The sequence below is a fragment of the Schistocerca americana genome, chromosome X (assembly GCF_021461395.2).
Source record: "Schistocerca americana isolate TAMUIC-IGC-003095 chromosome X, iqSchAmer2.1, whole genome shotgun sequence".
NCBI lineage: Eukaryota > Metazoa > Arthropoda > Insecta > Orthoptera > Acrididae > Schistocerca > Schistocerca americana.
This window is the reverse complement of record NC_060130.1, coordinates 786,535,108-786,552,890: the sequence shown is the minus strand read 5'-3', so window position 1 is coordinate 786,552,890 and position 17,783 is coordinate 786,535,108. Positions and strand designations below refer to the sequence as shown.

General features: G+C 40.3%; 1 protein-coding gene across 2 annotated transcripts in view; it reads right to left on the bottom strand.

Annotated features, from left to right (window-relative positions):
• Positions 1 to 1,028: 1,028 nt before the first annotated feature.
• Positions 1,029 to 17,783, bottom strand: part of LOC124555537 (lipoma-preferred partner homolog) — an 84,129-nt gene continuing 67,374 nt past the window's right edge. For both annotated transcript variants that reach the window (XM_047129491.1, XM_047129492.1), the window contains exons 9-10: positions 15,418 to 15,538; positions 1,029 to 4,661 (exon numbers count right to left, since the gene is read on the bottom strand). In XM_047129491.1, coding sequence (XP_046985447.1) covers positions 4,530 to 4,661; positions 15,418 to 15,538 — 253 coding nt within the window. In that variant the 3' untranslated portion in view covers positions 1,029 to 4,529. The remainder of the gene's footprint in view (positions 4,662 to 15,417; positions 15,539 to 17,783) is intronic.

Genomic DNA, 17,783 nt, shown 5'->3' with positions numbered 1-17,783 from the left:
GATAGTGGCATTTTCTACATCGTGTTATGTGAGCAGCGTCCATCCAAGGTTTGTCATGAGATTTTCTTGTATGTCACATTGCTACGACAACAAGTACTCTTCACACACTCTAAAGTGAATTCTAGCATCCTACATGGATGGTTCCTTGAAATTCAATAGTTTGTTGATGCCCTACTTACCACAAAGTGTCTTGATGAGCATAACGCCCTATTTTATTTACTATAGTAATACCTTTTAGCTCATACACAACATTCTCCCCAGGATGTGAAACAATACTTCAAATGATCTCCCAACTTATTCGATCAGTATAATATCGATTTTCTACATTCAGTGTCGATGTGAATCTGTCTTAACTATGATACTGTACAGTTAACCGGCATGGGCAATCTTTCCTCAGATACTGCACGTAATACCCACAATTACTAAATTAAATATAAATATTTAACTATTACCATTCACTTTATACTTTATTTAATACATCTAACCCCCCCCCCCCCACACACACACACACATACACACATTCAACATGTTACTGTTCAGTGTATGATGGTGTGTACTTACTATCTTGGTCCTGTCACTAATGGAGTAAGGCTCACTTCAGCTGAAGACAGAAATATTGTGTCAAAAAAATTACATCTTGTATTTTATCATCTTCAGAAACTGTATTTCTATTTTCTGAAATAAGCGGTAACCAAATGCAGAAAAGAAATTTTACTCCATTACCAGTTTCAGGCACACAGTGCCCTTCGTCAGAAGAGTATAATTAATGAATTATTTGCAAGTGTCAGAAGTAAGTAGATGTATGCAGCATATTGCTGTGGTCTCAGTCACAGCCCTGAAAGCACTAGGTGCTTGAAATTGGTGAACGAACAAAATCTCTTTTCTGCAACTGGTTGCTGTTTGTTTCAATAAAAATTACATTTACCCACTACTAAACTACAGAGTTTTTGTAATAATTTTTTCAAGACAAATTAAGCACTTACAAATCACAGAATCATTACACACCTTTTCAAATAAAAATCAAGCTCTTTATGTGTGTATATAATATATCTTTTATTCAGAACAAAGAGTATATCACAATTAACGATTCAGTGATATAAACAATGAGTAATTTCAGTGTCCCTTCTTAATTTCACTGAGCTCTAGACTAGACAATTTTATTCTAAGTGAACAACAGTTAAAAAACAAAAAAAGACTTACACAAAACATACTTGGGAACTATCTGAATATGGCAAACTTCTCAAAGTTTACAATAGATTTACACATAATAAAAAAGAAAGACTGAGCAACTGTTTCATGCTAAGACCATTATGTCAAATGTAAAATATCCACTTCCTTAAAAATGAAAACATTGTGGTGAAAGACCTGCTGTATGTGCATCTTTCTCTTACATCTGTTTGCTATTTTTACAATATTTATTTTTTTCATTAGAAAACTCATGAAGTGAACAACCCTTAGAAAAATTTTCAAGTAGTAAATTATCTCTGTATGACATAGAATAATAAAAAATTACATGAAACTATAATTTCTACACAGTTATTAATATACAGTCAACAAGATTATATATAAAAAGAGCCTCTACCTATGGAGGGATTATTACAAGGAATGCTGCCCACAGAGGGTAACTCGCATGCTTGCAATGGAAAGCACACTGAAAGCAAGTCGCAAATCCAGTCTAGCAGTTACAAACCAACAACAAATTAGAAAGGAAGTTGTTTTGTGCGACATACAAAAATTGTACCACCTAAATATGTGAAGAATGAACTGAATTAGAGTAACTTCCCTTACAATGTGTGCATGTTTGGAATGATAGCAACTTATACTAATGTCATTTATAAATGACAGTTACGTCTTTATGGAAAAAATATGAATGCAAATGAAACTACAAAAATTAGCATCTTTCTATATCACTGAGTAGTATAAAACATTTTTCTGTCTTTGAGGAATCTCTTACACACACACACACACACACACACACACACACACACACACACACACACACATCTAGAGCAAAATCTCACATTCCTACAAAAGGTAGTCTAACTATATTGCTGTTTTTCAGGAAAGGTTTGTAGGTTTGTGTCAGTTAAACTTGATGGTACTTGGGGAGGGGGGGGGGGGGGGGGGCAATTGTATTTATAATTTAATTCTGATTCATAGATCTTATCATTAGAATCCAGAAGTTCAATCTTAAAACTTGAAATTATGTTCTCATGAGCATTGCAATATTTGTTTAATGGGAGGTAATAATTCACATTCACTGAAGGGCATAGAGAATGATTCTAAAATTTCCATTCACACATAGTACAATATACTGTATTTAATTAATGTGCAGCAATCGCTCACTTTTCAGAATTGTTAGTCATATTTACTGTGTGTTTGCATCTTTGGTATTCCTTTACAGACTCTAACCCCAAAGTAGAACAAATACCACTGGCACAGAGACAATAATATTACTCACTATACTATATATTTTGATCTCTAACACAATATGGGACACAACCAGCATACAAAACAACACACAATTATTAATGCACACATGTTCTGGTCATGTGTCTCTACAATAAAAGTAGGTTTCAAACAATTTAAATTTAAAAACTTTGCACCAAATTTAATTTGTACAATGATTCTAGGGCATGAACAGTTTACATCTTCTACACGACAAGAGACAAATAAGAGAAATTCTGGTGTATACATGTGAGAGTTTTACATTCATAACAATATTCTGGTATATTATAAACTGATAAATGATGCAAAAAGATCTTTCAAAGGTAAAATTCAGCTTAATGTCCCTTGTAACAGTTCCAACTCAAAATGTTACAAGCTCTAGTGAATTTTTAAAAACTATATAGGTGTTATGAAGCTGAAAATCTGTACGTCAGTATATCCAGCCTTCTCTGTGTTCAGAAACTGCTCAGTGTATCAATATGAACACAGTAGTTACTATAAAGAGAAGTAAGTTGTCTAGAACTTATATACATAATTACTGTGAGCAGTAGGTAAGCTTACTTTGAAGAAGGCATTGGAAAACGGCACTTGGAAAATAAGCTCCTGTAAAACACAACTTGGGCCTTGCCTTGGTGACAGTAAATACATAATATCTTGCAAGTAAGTCATCTACAATCATAACACAATAAACTGATAACAGATTTTTTAAACTAATGCATATAAAAGATGTTTATATGATAACTATGCTACAATGGCAAGCAGCAGTTGCCTGAAGATTTCAATGTTTCTCAAAACATGTCCATAAATATTGCAGTTCTAGTCCCTCATCAATATATTAGTACTATCTAGAGGGTGATTCACATGTGACACCAAATTTCATGAACATGTTTAAACTACTCAAACTAACAGTCTTTGTTATATGACTGCAAGAGATCACCATTCATTCTAATATCAAATCATTATGTACCAATAATTATAAATTTATCATCTATACAACACAAAGGAGACAAATACAGTGGAAAAAACATTCACTTATCATCAAGCTTTTGTTGAAATTAGGGGATATTAACTTTTGCTGAAATCATGAACAGAATGCAAATTCTTTATGCAAAGATGTGTCAAATAATGATTATAAACTTAGCTATTGAACCTAATGACCTGTAGAATAATTTGAGTACAATTCTATTTTGTTTGATCTAAATACACTTATATCCCTATGGGTCCACATTAAGAAATTACAAGCGCACATAAAGTCTCAAAATACACAAGTTTAATTACAAAACACTAAGATTGCTTGCAAAATCAGTAATGCACATTAGCCATAAACAAAATCAAATGAAAGCTTGGAGAGAAAATTTTCAGTTTTTTCAACTCGTTAGCCTCCCAATTGACCAACATCTATACTTTGCTATAAAAATGACACACAGGTTTACAATAACAACTTAAAATGAAACTGGGTGTTTTACAACACTATCAGTCAATCATAATATATCACAAATCAGTTATTACTTTCTACAAACAGTGACCTAAACAGAATGAACTGTGAAATACAATGCACCATTGAAACAGTCTGTTGCACATTGTGGCCATATGAAAGTGCCACTTTCATAATTTAATAAGTGTGTTACACAATATTTAACACATAATTAATCATTAAAAATGGCAGTAATGAAAATTAGATGTTCAATTTGCGAAAAGTGGAGGGAAATCATGAATTAAGATCAGTACGTACTATATGTAGGTCAACAAATATCACCACACACATTGCTTAACATTGAAGACTTATCAGATGTGCTATAAATAAAAATTGTTACGTATCCAGCGTTTCATTCATTTCAAAGTTAACAGATTAAAATGTGATCGCTCTTATCTACAAAATAAGTGAAGGCGCTCTCAAAAACTGTGCCACATGTGGATCACCCAGTATGTAAGCAATTTACATTGGTTATTTTTATCACAGACTTAATACAATGAACTAGATATTTGCTCCCCAACACACAAAACTTCCACAAATAAAACGTATGGCTTAACCAAAACCTGACACTCAAATTCAGTTTCTTTGAGCAGTCCAGCATTTATTTCTACAATTCAGTAGTCATGTGAGATGTAAGAGCCTGCACTCTTTTAGCATTGCAGCTTTTGCATAATACATGATCATCCAGAGGGTAACATCCACGGCCCTCAGCTTCTGAAGACAGTATGAGACCGCAGTCCTACAATCATACCAGTAATTATTACACACAAATTCTACAAACTAAATGGAGTACACAAAATATTTGGTGTTTACTATACACTGCATAAAGTCAACTTGACCTAAGTAGAGTAGAAACACAAAAAAGTGAGAGTGCAATGTAACAAGCTGCACTGAAACAGATAAATTATTGCAGTTAGGTCCATCATGATTAACCCTGTAGTGTACCAATGGGGCACTTCTAAAGATAAATCTTATCCAAATCCTAGAAGTAAAATCTAAGCAGAGGAAAAAATATATATAAAATCCAAGATTCATTACAACTATACAAAGCTAAAATTACAACACCGACAAGCATGCAAAATGTGTGTCTAGGAATCTAAAGAGAATCATTTCCCTTTGAGCTATGTAATGTATGGGATAAATCTTTACAATATGCTCCTGGGTGCAGTGTAAAAGTGAAAGCCACAGTCGATTCTCCAGGAGTAATGATCAAGACATCGCCGAAGACGCTGCTCAGTGAGACAGGTCCTTGGAGGACTGCAATAGATGGCAAAAATCATCAACAAAAAGGGAGCCAGAGATGACCGGCGAGAGACTGGCCATTATAGGGTTAGTGGTGATAGCAAAGAGGACGACACTCAGGATGGAACCCTGAGGCACACAGTTTTCCTGGATAAATGTGTCCGACAAGGCAACACACACACACTACACACACACACACACACACACACACACACACACACACACACACACACCTTGAAAACACTTGGTCTTTTACAAATTCCTGAAGGAAACAGGGCAGGCGGCCACGGAAGCCCCATGTGTAAAGAGTACGGAGGACACCAGTTCTCCAGCAGGTGTCTTAGGCCTTATCCAAATTGAGAAACACTGCCACAGTCTGGGTTTTCCACAGGAGACCATTCATGACATGGGTGGACAAAGTAACGAGATGGTCAACTGCAGAACACCGCACTCGAAATCCACACTGTGCATTCGTCGGTAAATTGCGAGACTCGAGCCATCATACCAGCTGGGCATGAATCATATGTTCCATCACCTTGCACACACAGCTGGTGAGAGAGATGGGGTGGTAGCTAGAAGGAAGGTTTTTGTCCTTACTGGGCTTAGGTATGGGTACGACAGTGGCTTCACGCCAATGTCCGGGAAATGTGCCCTCTGCCCAGATGCAGTTGTACGTGTTAAGCAGAAAGTGTTTGCCCCCCTAGAGAAAAGTGCTGCAACATCTGAATGTTGACAGCGTCTGGCCCTGGGGTGGAGGATCGGGATGTACTGAGAGCATGCTCTAGCTCCCTCATAGTAAAGGCGGCATTGTAAAACTCACGATTCAGAGAAGAGAAGGGTATTGCCAGAGCCGCCTCAAATTGGTTCCGATGGAGGAAGGCAAGGCAATAGTGAGAAGAACTCGAAATGTCCACAAAATGGCAGACCAAGGTGTTGGAGATAGCAATAGGGTCTACGATGACATCGTCTACTACTGTCAGGCCGGAAATTGGGGAATGGATCTTGGTCCCAGAGAGCCGTCACAGGTTGGCCCACACAACAGAGGAAGGGGTTCAACTGTTAAAAGAACTAGTGAATGAAAGCCAACTAGCTCTTTTGCTATCCCAAAGAAAGTGACGACACTTTGCACACACGTGTTTATAAGGAATGCAGTTTGCCATCATAGTACGACAGTTAGAAATGTGGAAAGCACGTCTCCGTGCACGGATTCCATCGCAGCATGCCTCAGTCCACCAAGAGACTGGGACATGGCATGATAAAGAGGATGTGTGAGGAATGGAAAGTTCTGCAGCAGTAAGGATAACGTTTGTGAGATATTCCACCAGGCCATCACAACAGGCGAAATCTTGTTCTTAGAAGGCTGTTAGGGAGGAGTAAAGCTGCCAGTCAGCCTTAGTAAGCTGCAATTTGGGTGTGCACGCAGATGGGATAGGAGTCAGCAAATAGATAGCACACAGGAAATGGTTGCTCGAGTAGGCATCCGAAAGAACGGACCACTCAAGACAATGGGCAAGCTGGGCAATGCAAAAGGATAGGTCCAAGTGGGAAAAGTGTGCGAGGAGTCAGAAATGGAAGTGGGTGCTCCAGTGTTAAGGCAGAAGAGGTTAAGTTGGTTAAGAGGATCAGCGAAGAGAGGAACCCCTTTTGACAGGTCCTGGGAGTACTCCAAAGGGGATGATGCACATTAAAGTCATCGAGTAGCAAAAACAGGGGAGATAGCTGCACAATAAGCTGACGGAAGTCTGCCCTGGTGACATCAAATGACAGATGATGATGGGGATGATGTTTGGATTGTGGGGCACTCAACTGCTCGGTAATCAGCACCGACGAAATTATGAGGACAACACAAACACCCAGTCACCTCGAGGCAGGTCAAAATCCCTGACCCCGCTGGGAATTGAACCCGGGACTCCATGCTCGGGAAGCGAGAACACGACCGCGACACCCACGAGCTGCGGACATCGAATGACAGAGGACATAAATGGTACAGAGGGAAAAATCAGATGGGGTAGGAAAAGGCGAACTGCAATAGCTTGAAGATGGGCAGTCAGGGAGATGGATTGACTATTAATTTTGCCCTGTATGAGCAGCATGACGTCCCCATGAGATGGACTGCCCACCTCAAGGGGAAGGTAAAAATGAACCAGTAAGCAATGTGAAAGCTCAAAGAGGTTGTGAGGGTGCAATTTCGTTTTCTGAAGGCAGAGTGCAAGGGGACGCTGTGATGCTAAAAGCAGCTGTAAATCCTCTTTGTGGGACCAAAGGCCAAGAACGTTCCATTGGAGGAGAGTCATGATGAGGAAGAGATGTAGGGGTGTCACCTTGGCGGCTGCGAGCTACAGCCTGTGAAGAGTCACTACTACAGGGCACAGAAGCAGGATTATCCTACTCCATGGGGTCCACAGAAATATTGGCTTGCTTGTGCAGTTGGTCTGAGGAGTCCAACACTGCAGAACTGTAGGTTGTATGCACTGGCGACATGGAGGCTGGCCGGGCTAAGGTATCATGTGGCGACACTGTTGAAGAGGATCTGGGAGTCAGCAAAGGAGAAAACCGTTTTCCTTTGGTGGACTTCTTTGAGCCTTTCTGGTTAGAGGAAGACTCTGGTGTTGTTTGGCTGGAGGGACACAGGAAGTCTTCATGGGAGTACTCCTCCTGTCCTTTCCGCCCCTTGAGGTGAGAGTTTGATGGCTTGTTGCACAGCTGGACAGTTGGTATGGAGATGCTACCTTGACACTGGGCGATTTCACAACCTCAGAACTGAATTGGAGGTCGCATGTCTGTGGGGCCATGTCCTCCATGGAGCGAGGGGTAACAAGAACACATTATAGGTGTCAGATGGGAGAACACAAGGTCTGTGACTAGCCAATAACTTGTGAGAGACTGGGTAAGGAACCTTTTTCCTTTACCCAGATCTCTTGGACAGCTCGCTCATCGAGATACATGGGAAAATCCCAAGAGTAGGCGGCATGGCTGCCATTGCAGTTGATGCAGCAAGGAGGAGGAGGCGGCGGGGAATCGCCCTTGCGCACATCCCTACCACAGATTGCACAATTGGCTGGTTGTTGACAAGACATTCTAGTGTGGTTGAAATGATGGCGTGGGTAGCAATGCATCAGATTCAGAATGTACAGCCAGAGTGTGGGTGGGCACTAACGAGGCATCTACTTTTTCCATTACACAATGGACAGCAATGACACCCTGATCAGAGAGATACAATTGAATTTTGGTCTCAGTCGGACCATCTAGCAGCCTAGTGTAAATAACACCACGGGAAGAATTCAAAGTTCTATGGGCCTCGACATGAACAGGGTAACCATGGAGAAGTGAGGCGGCAAGCACTTGTTGTGCTTGAGAATCAGACGTAGTCTCCAAAAGCAAAGTGCCTTTCTGTAAATGAGAGCAGGATTTCACAGGGCCAGCATTTGCATTATCACCTTTCTGAATAATAAACGGATTCACCGTGGTGAAGGACTGACCGTCTTCAGTACGTGAGACCATGAGGACCTGTGGCGAATCATTAGCTTAATTACTTTTACATTTAGTAGATGTTGATTGTGAAGATGATTGACCCATTGCTAGAAAATCCCCCAGGATTGTCGGCGTCTCCAACGGCACACTCCTTCCAAGTGCGGGCCCCTTTCACAAGGGGGCGCACTCGCCTTGGGTGACTTCACACCTCCCAAACACTTGATGGAGGGACCATTCGGCAACTTGGGAAGGTTGCAGCTCAGACAATCACCCCTCCCTGGGCCTCATTTGCACCAGGGGGTACGTGCGAACCCCCCTACCTGTCAACTCAGAGCTGGGAATTACGAGTTACCCAGTCACTTGTTACATGTCAGACATGTGGCCGACCTTCAGGAGCACACAGGGAGGAAGAAGAAAAAGGGGAACCACAAACGCCGAAGTGGAGGAACGAGAGGAGAAGGGAAACAAACTAAGGAAAAGGGAGTGAAGAACAATGGTGAGACTGTTCTTACGTCAGCAACATACAATGCAAAACGTTTCCAGTAACACCCCAGACATGTTCCCCAAGGGAGGGAAAAAAGAATAGCACGAAGATAGACAGGCAGCATGGAAGAGAAAAAATGCTGCACAGGCTGGGGGCCCATGGTAGCCAAGCACGAACCCACCAAAGAGTGGCAAACCCTCCTGGTGGGCTAATCAGATGGTGACGAGGAGGCTGTCGTCACCTGTTGCATGTGTAGGTTCCCCAGATTTTGTAACATAGGGACTAGAATCTACACGTTCGTGCCAAAGTTTTTTTAATAATTCTTCAACTAAAACCCTTGTACGGCCACAAGAAATGGAAAAATTTCAGTTTCTGGGAACATGTAAACTCTATCCATCCTATTACAAAACATATAGTGTAAGGTGAAGAAAAATAGGGGGGAGCTACCTTTCCTTGGGTCAGTTAAGAACAGAGCAGACAGATCTCATGGCCATGGCATGTGTAGAATATCCCCCCACACAACAAATTCTGGATCAATGATCATACCGTCTTGCCATCCACTACACAGGAATGTTGTTTTGAGTACTCTGATTCACAGAACTTGCACAGTGTCAGAGAAGGAGAACCCTGTGAAAAAACTGACTATGAATGTGCTAAAAATAGGTACTTAGAATGGAAGTTGAGGCCAAAAGCATTGTCTTAGTGGAAAGGCTAGGTACCACAAAAAAAAGCCAAGGGCCATTTATCTGTCCTATGCTGACCTTAGGAAATTTAGCAGGCTCCTACAGAGAATCAGGGTACCTGATACGTACAAGGTATACTTCATAATGTTAAAAGTACCTGCCTGTGCGAACTGACAACGTGAAGAAGATGGATGCTACTTTGAGCAACAAAAGCTCCACAGAAATTGAAAAGTATCAATCTGCCATCAAACTTGATGACAAGAATATTTGATTTATTTTACTTTACCACTCTACATTGTGAAATATCTGACACACCAAACACAAAATCTGTATAGTCTCTCAAAAATGTACGGGCAGGGAATATTGAGCAGCTGTCATCAGAATATACATAGGTAGAACATATAGCCTATATGCTGAGTGTCCATATGAGTCAATGCAATCATCATTTAAAAACTCAGGATAGTAAGTGAGCATACTAAAGGTAATAACAATAGATCCTTCACCCTTCTGTCGAATTTACATGTCATTTATTTATTCATTTGAATTATTCTCCACAAAAAACTGACAATACTGGAGAAATGACTAACTTGGAAGATGAGCTTGTTCCGTCACTATTTAACCACTACACGAATTTTAAATGTTGGGAACTAGTTGGGGCAGACTATTGGTTTTCCAATGTGCTTTCTATTATCACCTGTAGCCACAAATATGTATCCAAGAGAATTTTAAGTTGTCACTGAAATTATACCACATTAACTGAAGTACGTTTGCAGAAGCATACCAATCTCGCTGCAGCATGTTTGCAGATATGACAACAATATGGTTTTAGTATGGCATCATCACTGAGATACTAAATCTGTTACTTGTCTGTCTTATTATACATCATTATAATATCAGTTGCATTACAGAGTTCGAGCAGAAGAGCTATTGCTTGTTTCAGAATGTTCAAGAGGAAGGACACTTGGATTCGGGGTGAAATGTCGCCTACTCGCAGACTAAAAATGGGGGAGATGTAAAGGCTGGAGGGAGGGGGCAGGAGTGAGATTGGGGGGCAGGGGGCAGATGTGACAATGCTGCTGAATCCGGTATATGTGTATTCTATGTTGGGTGAATAAGGCGGTCATCTGCAAATGCTAACAATGGGGATGAATCCATGACAATGGAACCTTACCTGCCCAGCAATGCTATTAATCAGTAACATCAAAAAACAAATTACTTGTTACACATCCTCCAAATAGTATTTCTACACAGAAGAATGTTAATTTCACTGGCATAAGTGAAGTAGTCATGCAGCATTCTAAAATACAAAGGTTTTGCTGGTAATAAACACAGATAAGGGATCTTTGCTGCATTTCACAAGCAATGCAATGGAAACTGGCCACTTCTGTTTTTCTCAAAAATACCTCACTAAATTAGCACCAAACATTTGAAAATAAATGCCTTTCAATACCCCAATGTGCTTACATTGCAATTGCCATACAAATCACAAACAAGTAACTTGAAAGCTATCCTGTAAATAATATGCTGTATTCTCAATGGAATGTGATCCAAATTTAAATATTGACGTGAGTATTATAGAAAACCTTACCATGAGCTCACTGGACAATATATTAGTCATCTCCTTAAAAGTGTACATAGGTCACTTTGGAGCACTATACACAATGCAAAACTGGTACCAGGCGGTCATGTGACACTCCACATCTGACATGAATCATGGCAGAGAGAGAGAGAGAGAGAGAGAGAGAGAGAGAGAGAGAGAGAGAGAGAGAGAGAGAGAGTAGTGTGTGTGTGTGTGTGTGTGTGTGTGTGTGTGGGGGGGGGGGGGGGGGGGGGGGGGGGGCGGCAGGTGCGCGGGCGCGCACACACACACACCAGTAAATTGTATGGAATCAGTGCAGTCGTACCAGAATGGCAGACAGAAACAATCATGTTTAGACTTGCCCATGTTTCCAGAAGGAATGGTATTGTTATAACGTCAAGTTTAACACATATATTTCAGAACGACACAACACATATACGTCACAGAGTAAGTTGACAAGCAAGACATGTGTACACGGTAGCATTCAAATGAGCACTGAGTCCCAGTCTAGCAGCTGCTGCTCGGCTGGCTGCTTAGGTGGCGCAGCTGCTGCATGGCTGACAGACAGTGCTGCACGTAGAGGATGCGCGTAATTGCGCGGCGGCACTTTGAATAATTGGCGAGTCACAACAGGTACCGTATTTACTCGAATCTAAGCCGCACTTTTTTTCCGGTTTTTGTAATCCAAAAACCCGCCTGCGGCTTACAATCGAGTGCAAAGTAAGCGGAAGTTCTGAAAAATGTTGGTAGGTACCGCCACAACTAACTTCTGCCGTCGAATTATGTAGCGCCACACAGGCATGCTTTGCAGGCACAAAGATACTGGTGACAAAACCTCTGCATCATAAAAAAAAAAAAAAAAAAAAAAGGTGTAAGACGAGCTTTTTTTCACCGCCCCAAGTTTCGACCACTGCATTTTCATACATTATCCAACGAAGTAAATACAAATTCCGTATTGTTCATCTTTGAATGTAGCGGCATTTCAACATACTACGAAAATTCGACTGGCAAGATTGTTTGGGATGTTTGTCAATATGGCCAAATCTACGTTCTGAATTTTTTCCTACCTGTGACAAGAGATCGTTGCTAATAAGAACTTTTATGAATTGTGAATCGCATGCAGTATTCTTTTCATCATAAGAATAATACTGTACGAAATATAAACATGTTGCCATGTATTCTTTCGTGTTTGCTGCTATCTCATTTAAATCCTGTCTGCCTAATAAACTACGAAACTAGCGTAAGACAACAGCAAACGCGGAATAATATACATATCATGCCATGTTTATATTCGTATTGTTCTTATGCCTAATAGTGATACAGTCAGAAATGAAGCACGACAATTGACAAGATTTTTAAATCTAAGATGACTAATTTCTGTGCAGAATGTAAAGAATGTAATGTACTATTGAGGCGTCTGCAAAGATTTTCAACCGGAGAAAAATTTTCGCTAAACTCTCGTTCAGAACATCTTCTATCATACGCAATATTTTTTTTTTTTTTTTTAAAAAATAGGCGGTAGCGCGCACAAAAGCAAGCCATGCCGCGAGCGGCGACAGGTCGTAAACACTCACTATCAGAATGCGACAAACAATGCATGACACAGTACAGTTATGCATTTTCAGCTTAGAGTGACGTAAACATCTATAACAAAGAGAACGACACTTACCAGATCAAAGAAAAATAAGCAATCAATTCAAACCAGACGAAGCACGTGAAAAAGAAATGGTACCCGTACAAATAGGTATGGAGCACCTGACGCATAGCAATGGCTATATGGTAAAGCTTAACTGCTAAGCTTAAGACTCAAACCAAACTACTGTAGCTGTATAGTCATTCATTCGACCTAAATTGTGTTTCATATTACAGTGGACCAACTTTGTTTCAATTTGGATGTGCGACCTAAAACTTTTCTCTCCCTTGGAATTTCGAGTCTCAAATTTCAGGTGCGGCTTAGAATCGGGCAAATTTTTTTTCCTTGATTTCGAGTCTCATTTTTCAGGTGCGGCTTAGATTCGAGTAAATACGGTATATCATTAGCAGCCATGTAACACAGTTTAAGAACAGTAGCTGTAAAAAGATCCTATCCAACAGAAACTGGATAGAAGTGTCATGCATTTTCAATGGCAATAGTTTTCAAATCTGACAAGAATTGCCATTTTCAGTGAATGCAAATCAATTTCAACCAGTTTATGGGCAAACATTGCCAACAGAATTGCATGCAATGGACATACGAGTGCAGGTACCTCATAGAAGATCACTGCTCACAACAGCACAATTTCTATGGGCCAAACTACTTAGAAACTGGACAAAAAGTGATTGGAGGCATGTAGTGTAAGTGCCGAGCTGCGATTTTGCCTCGTTTTGAATGATTCAAGGTGTCAAATGCACAAATGGTGTCATGATGTGTTGACCACATCATGTGGACTGTGTAATCAAAGTTGGAGGTAGTTCTGCGATGTTTTGGGGATTTTTTTTGTACCCTGACTTGGGCCCACTCATTTAAGTTACCATGAACATGAAATCTGGTGTTTGTTTCAACATTCTTTGCAACCATGTGTTGTCCTTTCATCTGCATCTTCATTACGAGTGTGATGTGGATACCTGTCTTCCAAGATAACAACAGCCATGTTATAGGGCTGCAGAGGTACATTCTTGGTTTGAGGATCGTTGGCACCATATCACTCCTTGACAAGTCCACTAAACCATCATTCTTCATCCCATACATTTTGGGGGCTGTATGGAACAGCAAGTAAAACCGAAATCAACACTCCTGCCATGTGGTAGACACACAGGATCTAATCACTAATGAGTGCCTTCAGCTGGATATGGCACACCTGAAGAAAATTCTGGACACTCTTCTTTGCCAAATTAGGACTGCTATCAACAGAAAAGGCAATGTTACATTGTATTGGTGTATAATGTCTCCTGAGGGTGACAAATTTTTTATCCAGTGTACAGTACTTTTCTGGATTTTACTGTACGCAGCAACACAATATTTCTACTGTTATTGTCATTGTTGTCTTCTGTCTGCAGACAGGTTTGTAGTAACTCACCACACTAGTTCGCCCTATGTAAGCCTCTTCATCTTTGTATAACTAATGTAATCTACACTGATTTGAGTTCACTTACAATAGTTCAGCCATGGTCTCCTCCCAAAAATTTTAACCCACACTTCCCTCCATTACCCAACTGAAGATTCCTGGATGCCACAGGATGCATCCTATCAACAGAACCCTTCTTTCAATCAGGTCATGACAAATTTCTCTTAAGCTCTGTTTGTTACCCTTCATTATCTGATCTACCAATCTACTTTTCAGCTTTTGTCTGTTAGTACTGTATTTGAAAAACTGCTTTAGCGTGGAAACTTTAACACGGCAGCTGGCTGTGAGCACAACTGAGAACTTAGACTGCTGTCAGGAGATGAGAAGTGCAGTGGAGAAAGCCCCCATCTCATTTTTGCAGGGCTCGCAGTCTACATCAGTGTACTGTGCTTCTATGAAAGCATAAGTGATTCACAAGTCATATGGACTGACAATCCTTTTTGGTGTCCTGGGAATCTTACTTGAATCCCATGATGTACCACGATTAGTCTTTTCACTCATTGCAGAATGAGCAACGAGCAACGTAAAACACACAGGAAAGCAGAGTAAACAAGAATTTGGTAATGGCTACCGTGCCTACCAGCATCTTACGCCACCGTCATTGAAAATATCCCCCACCTAAAACTGCCACAGTGCAATGTCCTCACAATGTTCTCTTCTTGTGTGAATTGTTTATCATTCATGTTTCACTACCACACAAGTCAATGTTCCCGATAGATATCTACAGAAAAGGTTTTGTAACATAAATTTACATTCACTGTTAAATTTCTCTGTCTTGGAAAAACTTTTCTTGCTATTGCCAATTTGCATTTTTCACCCTCTATACTTCGGTCACTATCAGTTATTTTGCTGCGCAAACAGCAAAACTTGTTTACTACTTTTGATATTTTATTTTCACAGTCACTGCAAATCAGTTGAGTTTTCATACATACCTCACACTTGTAACAAGCTATATGGAAACTTCGATCCAAAGCAACCACACGAACAGTTTCATCTTGGCCAGGTTCAGGCATGATAGGCAGACCACAGACACAGCATCGTGGTGCAAATTTCCTGTATAAATCACAAAAAATTCTTATATGAAAAAATACCAATATTAAATATTTATGTGAACAGGATGTGTAAATCAGTCTATAGTAACTTACGTAACTGGCCATACTTTATGAGTATCACAGGTTTTCACCTTTCAAACACGGTACTGTCGTACATCATTTTACAGAAATTTATTTCCTTATATGTGTAATTACAGCTAAGTGCTACACATGAAAGGAACCTAACAAAAATCGTAACAACACACTTACTTGATGTTTAGATGCATTCGCTGATTAAAAGTTAACAGACATTTTCAGTCACTTTCCAAATCTGTCCCACCAACTTTAATGCGCTACCTAGCTCTCTTTGCAATAGTGAGTATATCTCGTAGCCTTTCTTGTACAAAGTAGCAATGTTCGTATTAGACCACACACTTTCTCTCTCATATTTACATATGCAAATCTGGCTTTTAACCATATAAATTTGACTTTTAATGCACATAAAGCTAATGACTTGTCTAAAGTCTGGGAATCTTTACACACCATGTAAGAATACAGGGTGTTACAAAAAGGTACGGCCAAACTTTCAGGAATCATTCCTCACACACAAAGAAAGAAAATATGTTATGTGGAAATGTGTCCGGAAACGCTTACTTTCCATGTTAGAGCTCATTTTATTACTTTTCTTCAAATCACATTAATCATGGAATGGAAACACACAGCAACAGAACATTTGCACTGAAATGAGGATTGACACATTGTTGGATGAACCATTCGCAGAAGTGTACCCGTGGACGCCAATCAGCTGCTGATAGTGCCTGCACACGCTGTACATGGTACAGAAACAGCTGGTTCTCCCGTAGCACTCTCCATACAGTTACGTGGTCAGTGTTACCTTGTACAGCAGCAACTTCTCTAACGCTGACATTAGTGTTATCGTCAACTGCACGAAGAATCATTGTCCATTGCAGGTGTCCTCATCGTTCTAGGTCTTCCCCAGTCGCGAGTCATAGGCAGGAATATTCCGTGCTCCCTAAGACGCTGATCAATCGCTTCGAACGACTTCCTGTCGGGACACCTTCGTTCTGGAAATCTGTCTCTATACAAATGTACCGCGCCACTGCTATTGCCCCGTGCTAATCCATACATCGAATGGGCATCTGCCAACTCCGCATTTGCAAACATTGCACTGACTACAAAACCACGTTCGTGATGAACACTAACCTGTTGATGCTACGTACTGATGTGCTTGATGTTAGTACTGTAGAGCAATGAGTCGCATGTCAACACAAGCACCGAAGTCAACATTACCTTCCTTCAATTGGGCCAACTGGCGGTGAATCGAGGAAGTACAGTACATACTGACGAAACTAAAATGAGCTCCAACATGGAAATTAAGCGTTTCCGGACACATGTCCACATAACATCTTTTCTTTATTTGTGTGTGAGGAATGTTTCCTGAAAGTTTGGCCGTACCTTTTTGTAACACCCTGTATAGCATGGAAAAAGTAATGACATTTACAAATAACACTTTTTGGTTGGTTGGTTGTTCAAGAGTTAGGCAGCTTCCACTACTGGTGTGCATGTTGTGTGAACTTATTATCTTGACAGTCTGTGCAACTTATTGAGCTAGAAACTTAACTGACTGACAATCTGGTCATGTTTTGGTCCAAATGAGATAATTAATTGTTTAATAAGTGGTGGTACTGTGGGTATGGGAGAAAAATTACACACGTTTTCAGTATTAATACTGTGACAGCCTCAGCACCCTATAATTCTGTGCACTGAAACCAGCAACACCATTGCAGGGACTTACCAACATCACCGTGAACAACTACCCACAGAACAGTACTGATTTGGAGCAAACTTTCAACCCATTCAACTGATAGTGTATGGGCACAAGCTGTTTTGTACATAAAATCATAAATAAACCAGTGTACTCATCAGAACATAGCTGTGTTAGTCTTCTGGAGTGGTTTGGTTATTATTATTACTATTTGTTTTAAATTTAAAAGGTTACAGTATGTGCTGAAAGTGTTAAATCACCCACACTGCAGCACAGTGAGATTAGCTACTGTATCTTGCACCCTGAAAACAATGCCCGAGATCATTTGCATTTAGATTGTCTACTTTTAGTGAATATGTATGTGCCTTCATGTAACCCCACAAATCAACTGGCATTGTGTCTAGTGATCTGGGTGAGGAGCCAGTCACACTTCTTGGATGTACTGCCACTTTGCCGTGTGTATCACTGCGTATATATCACA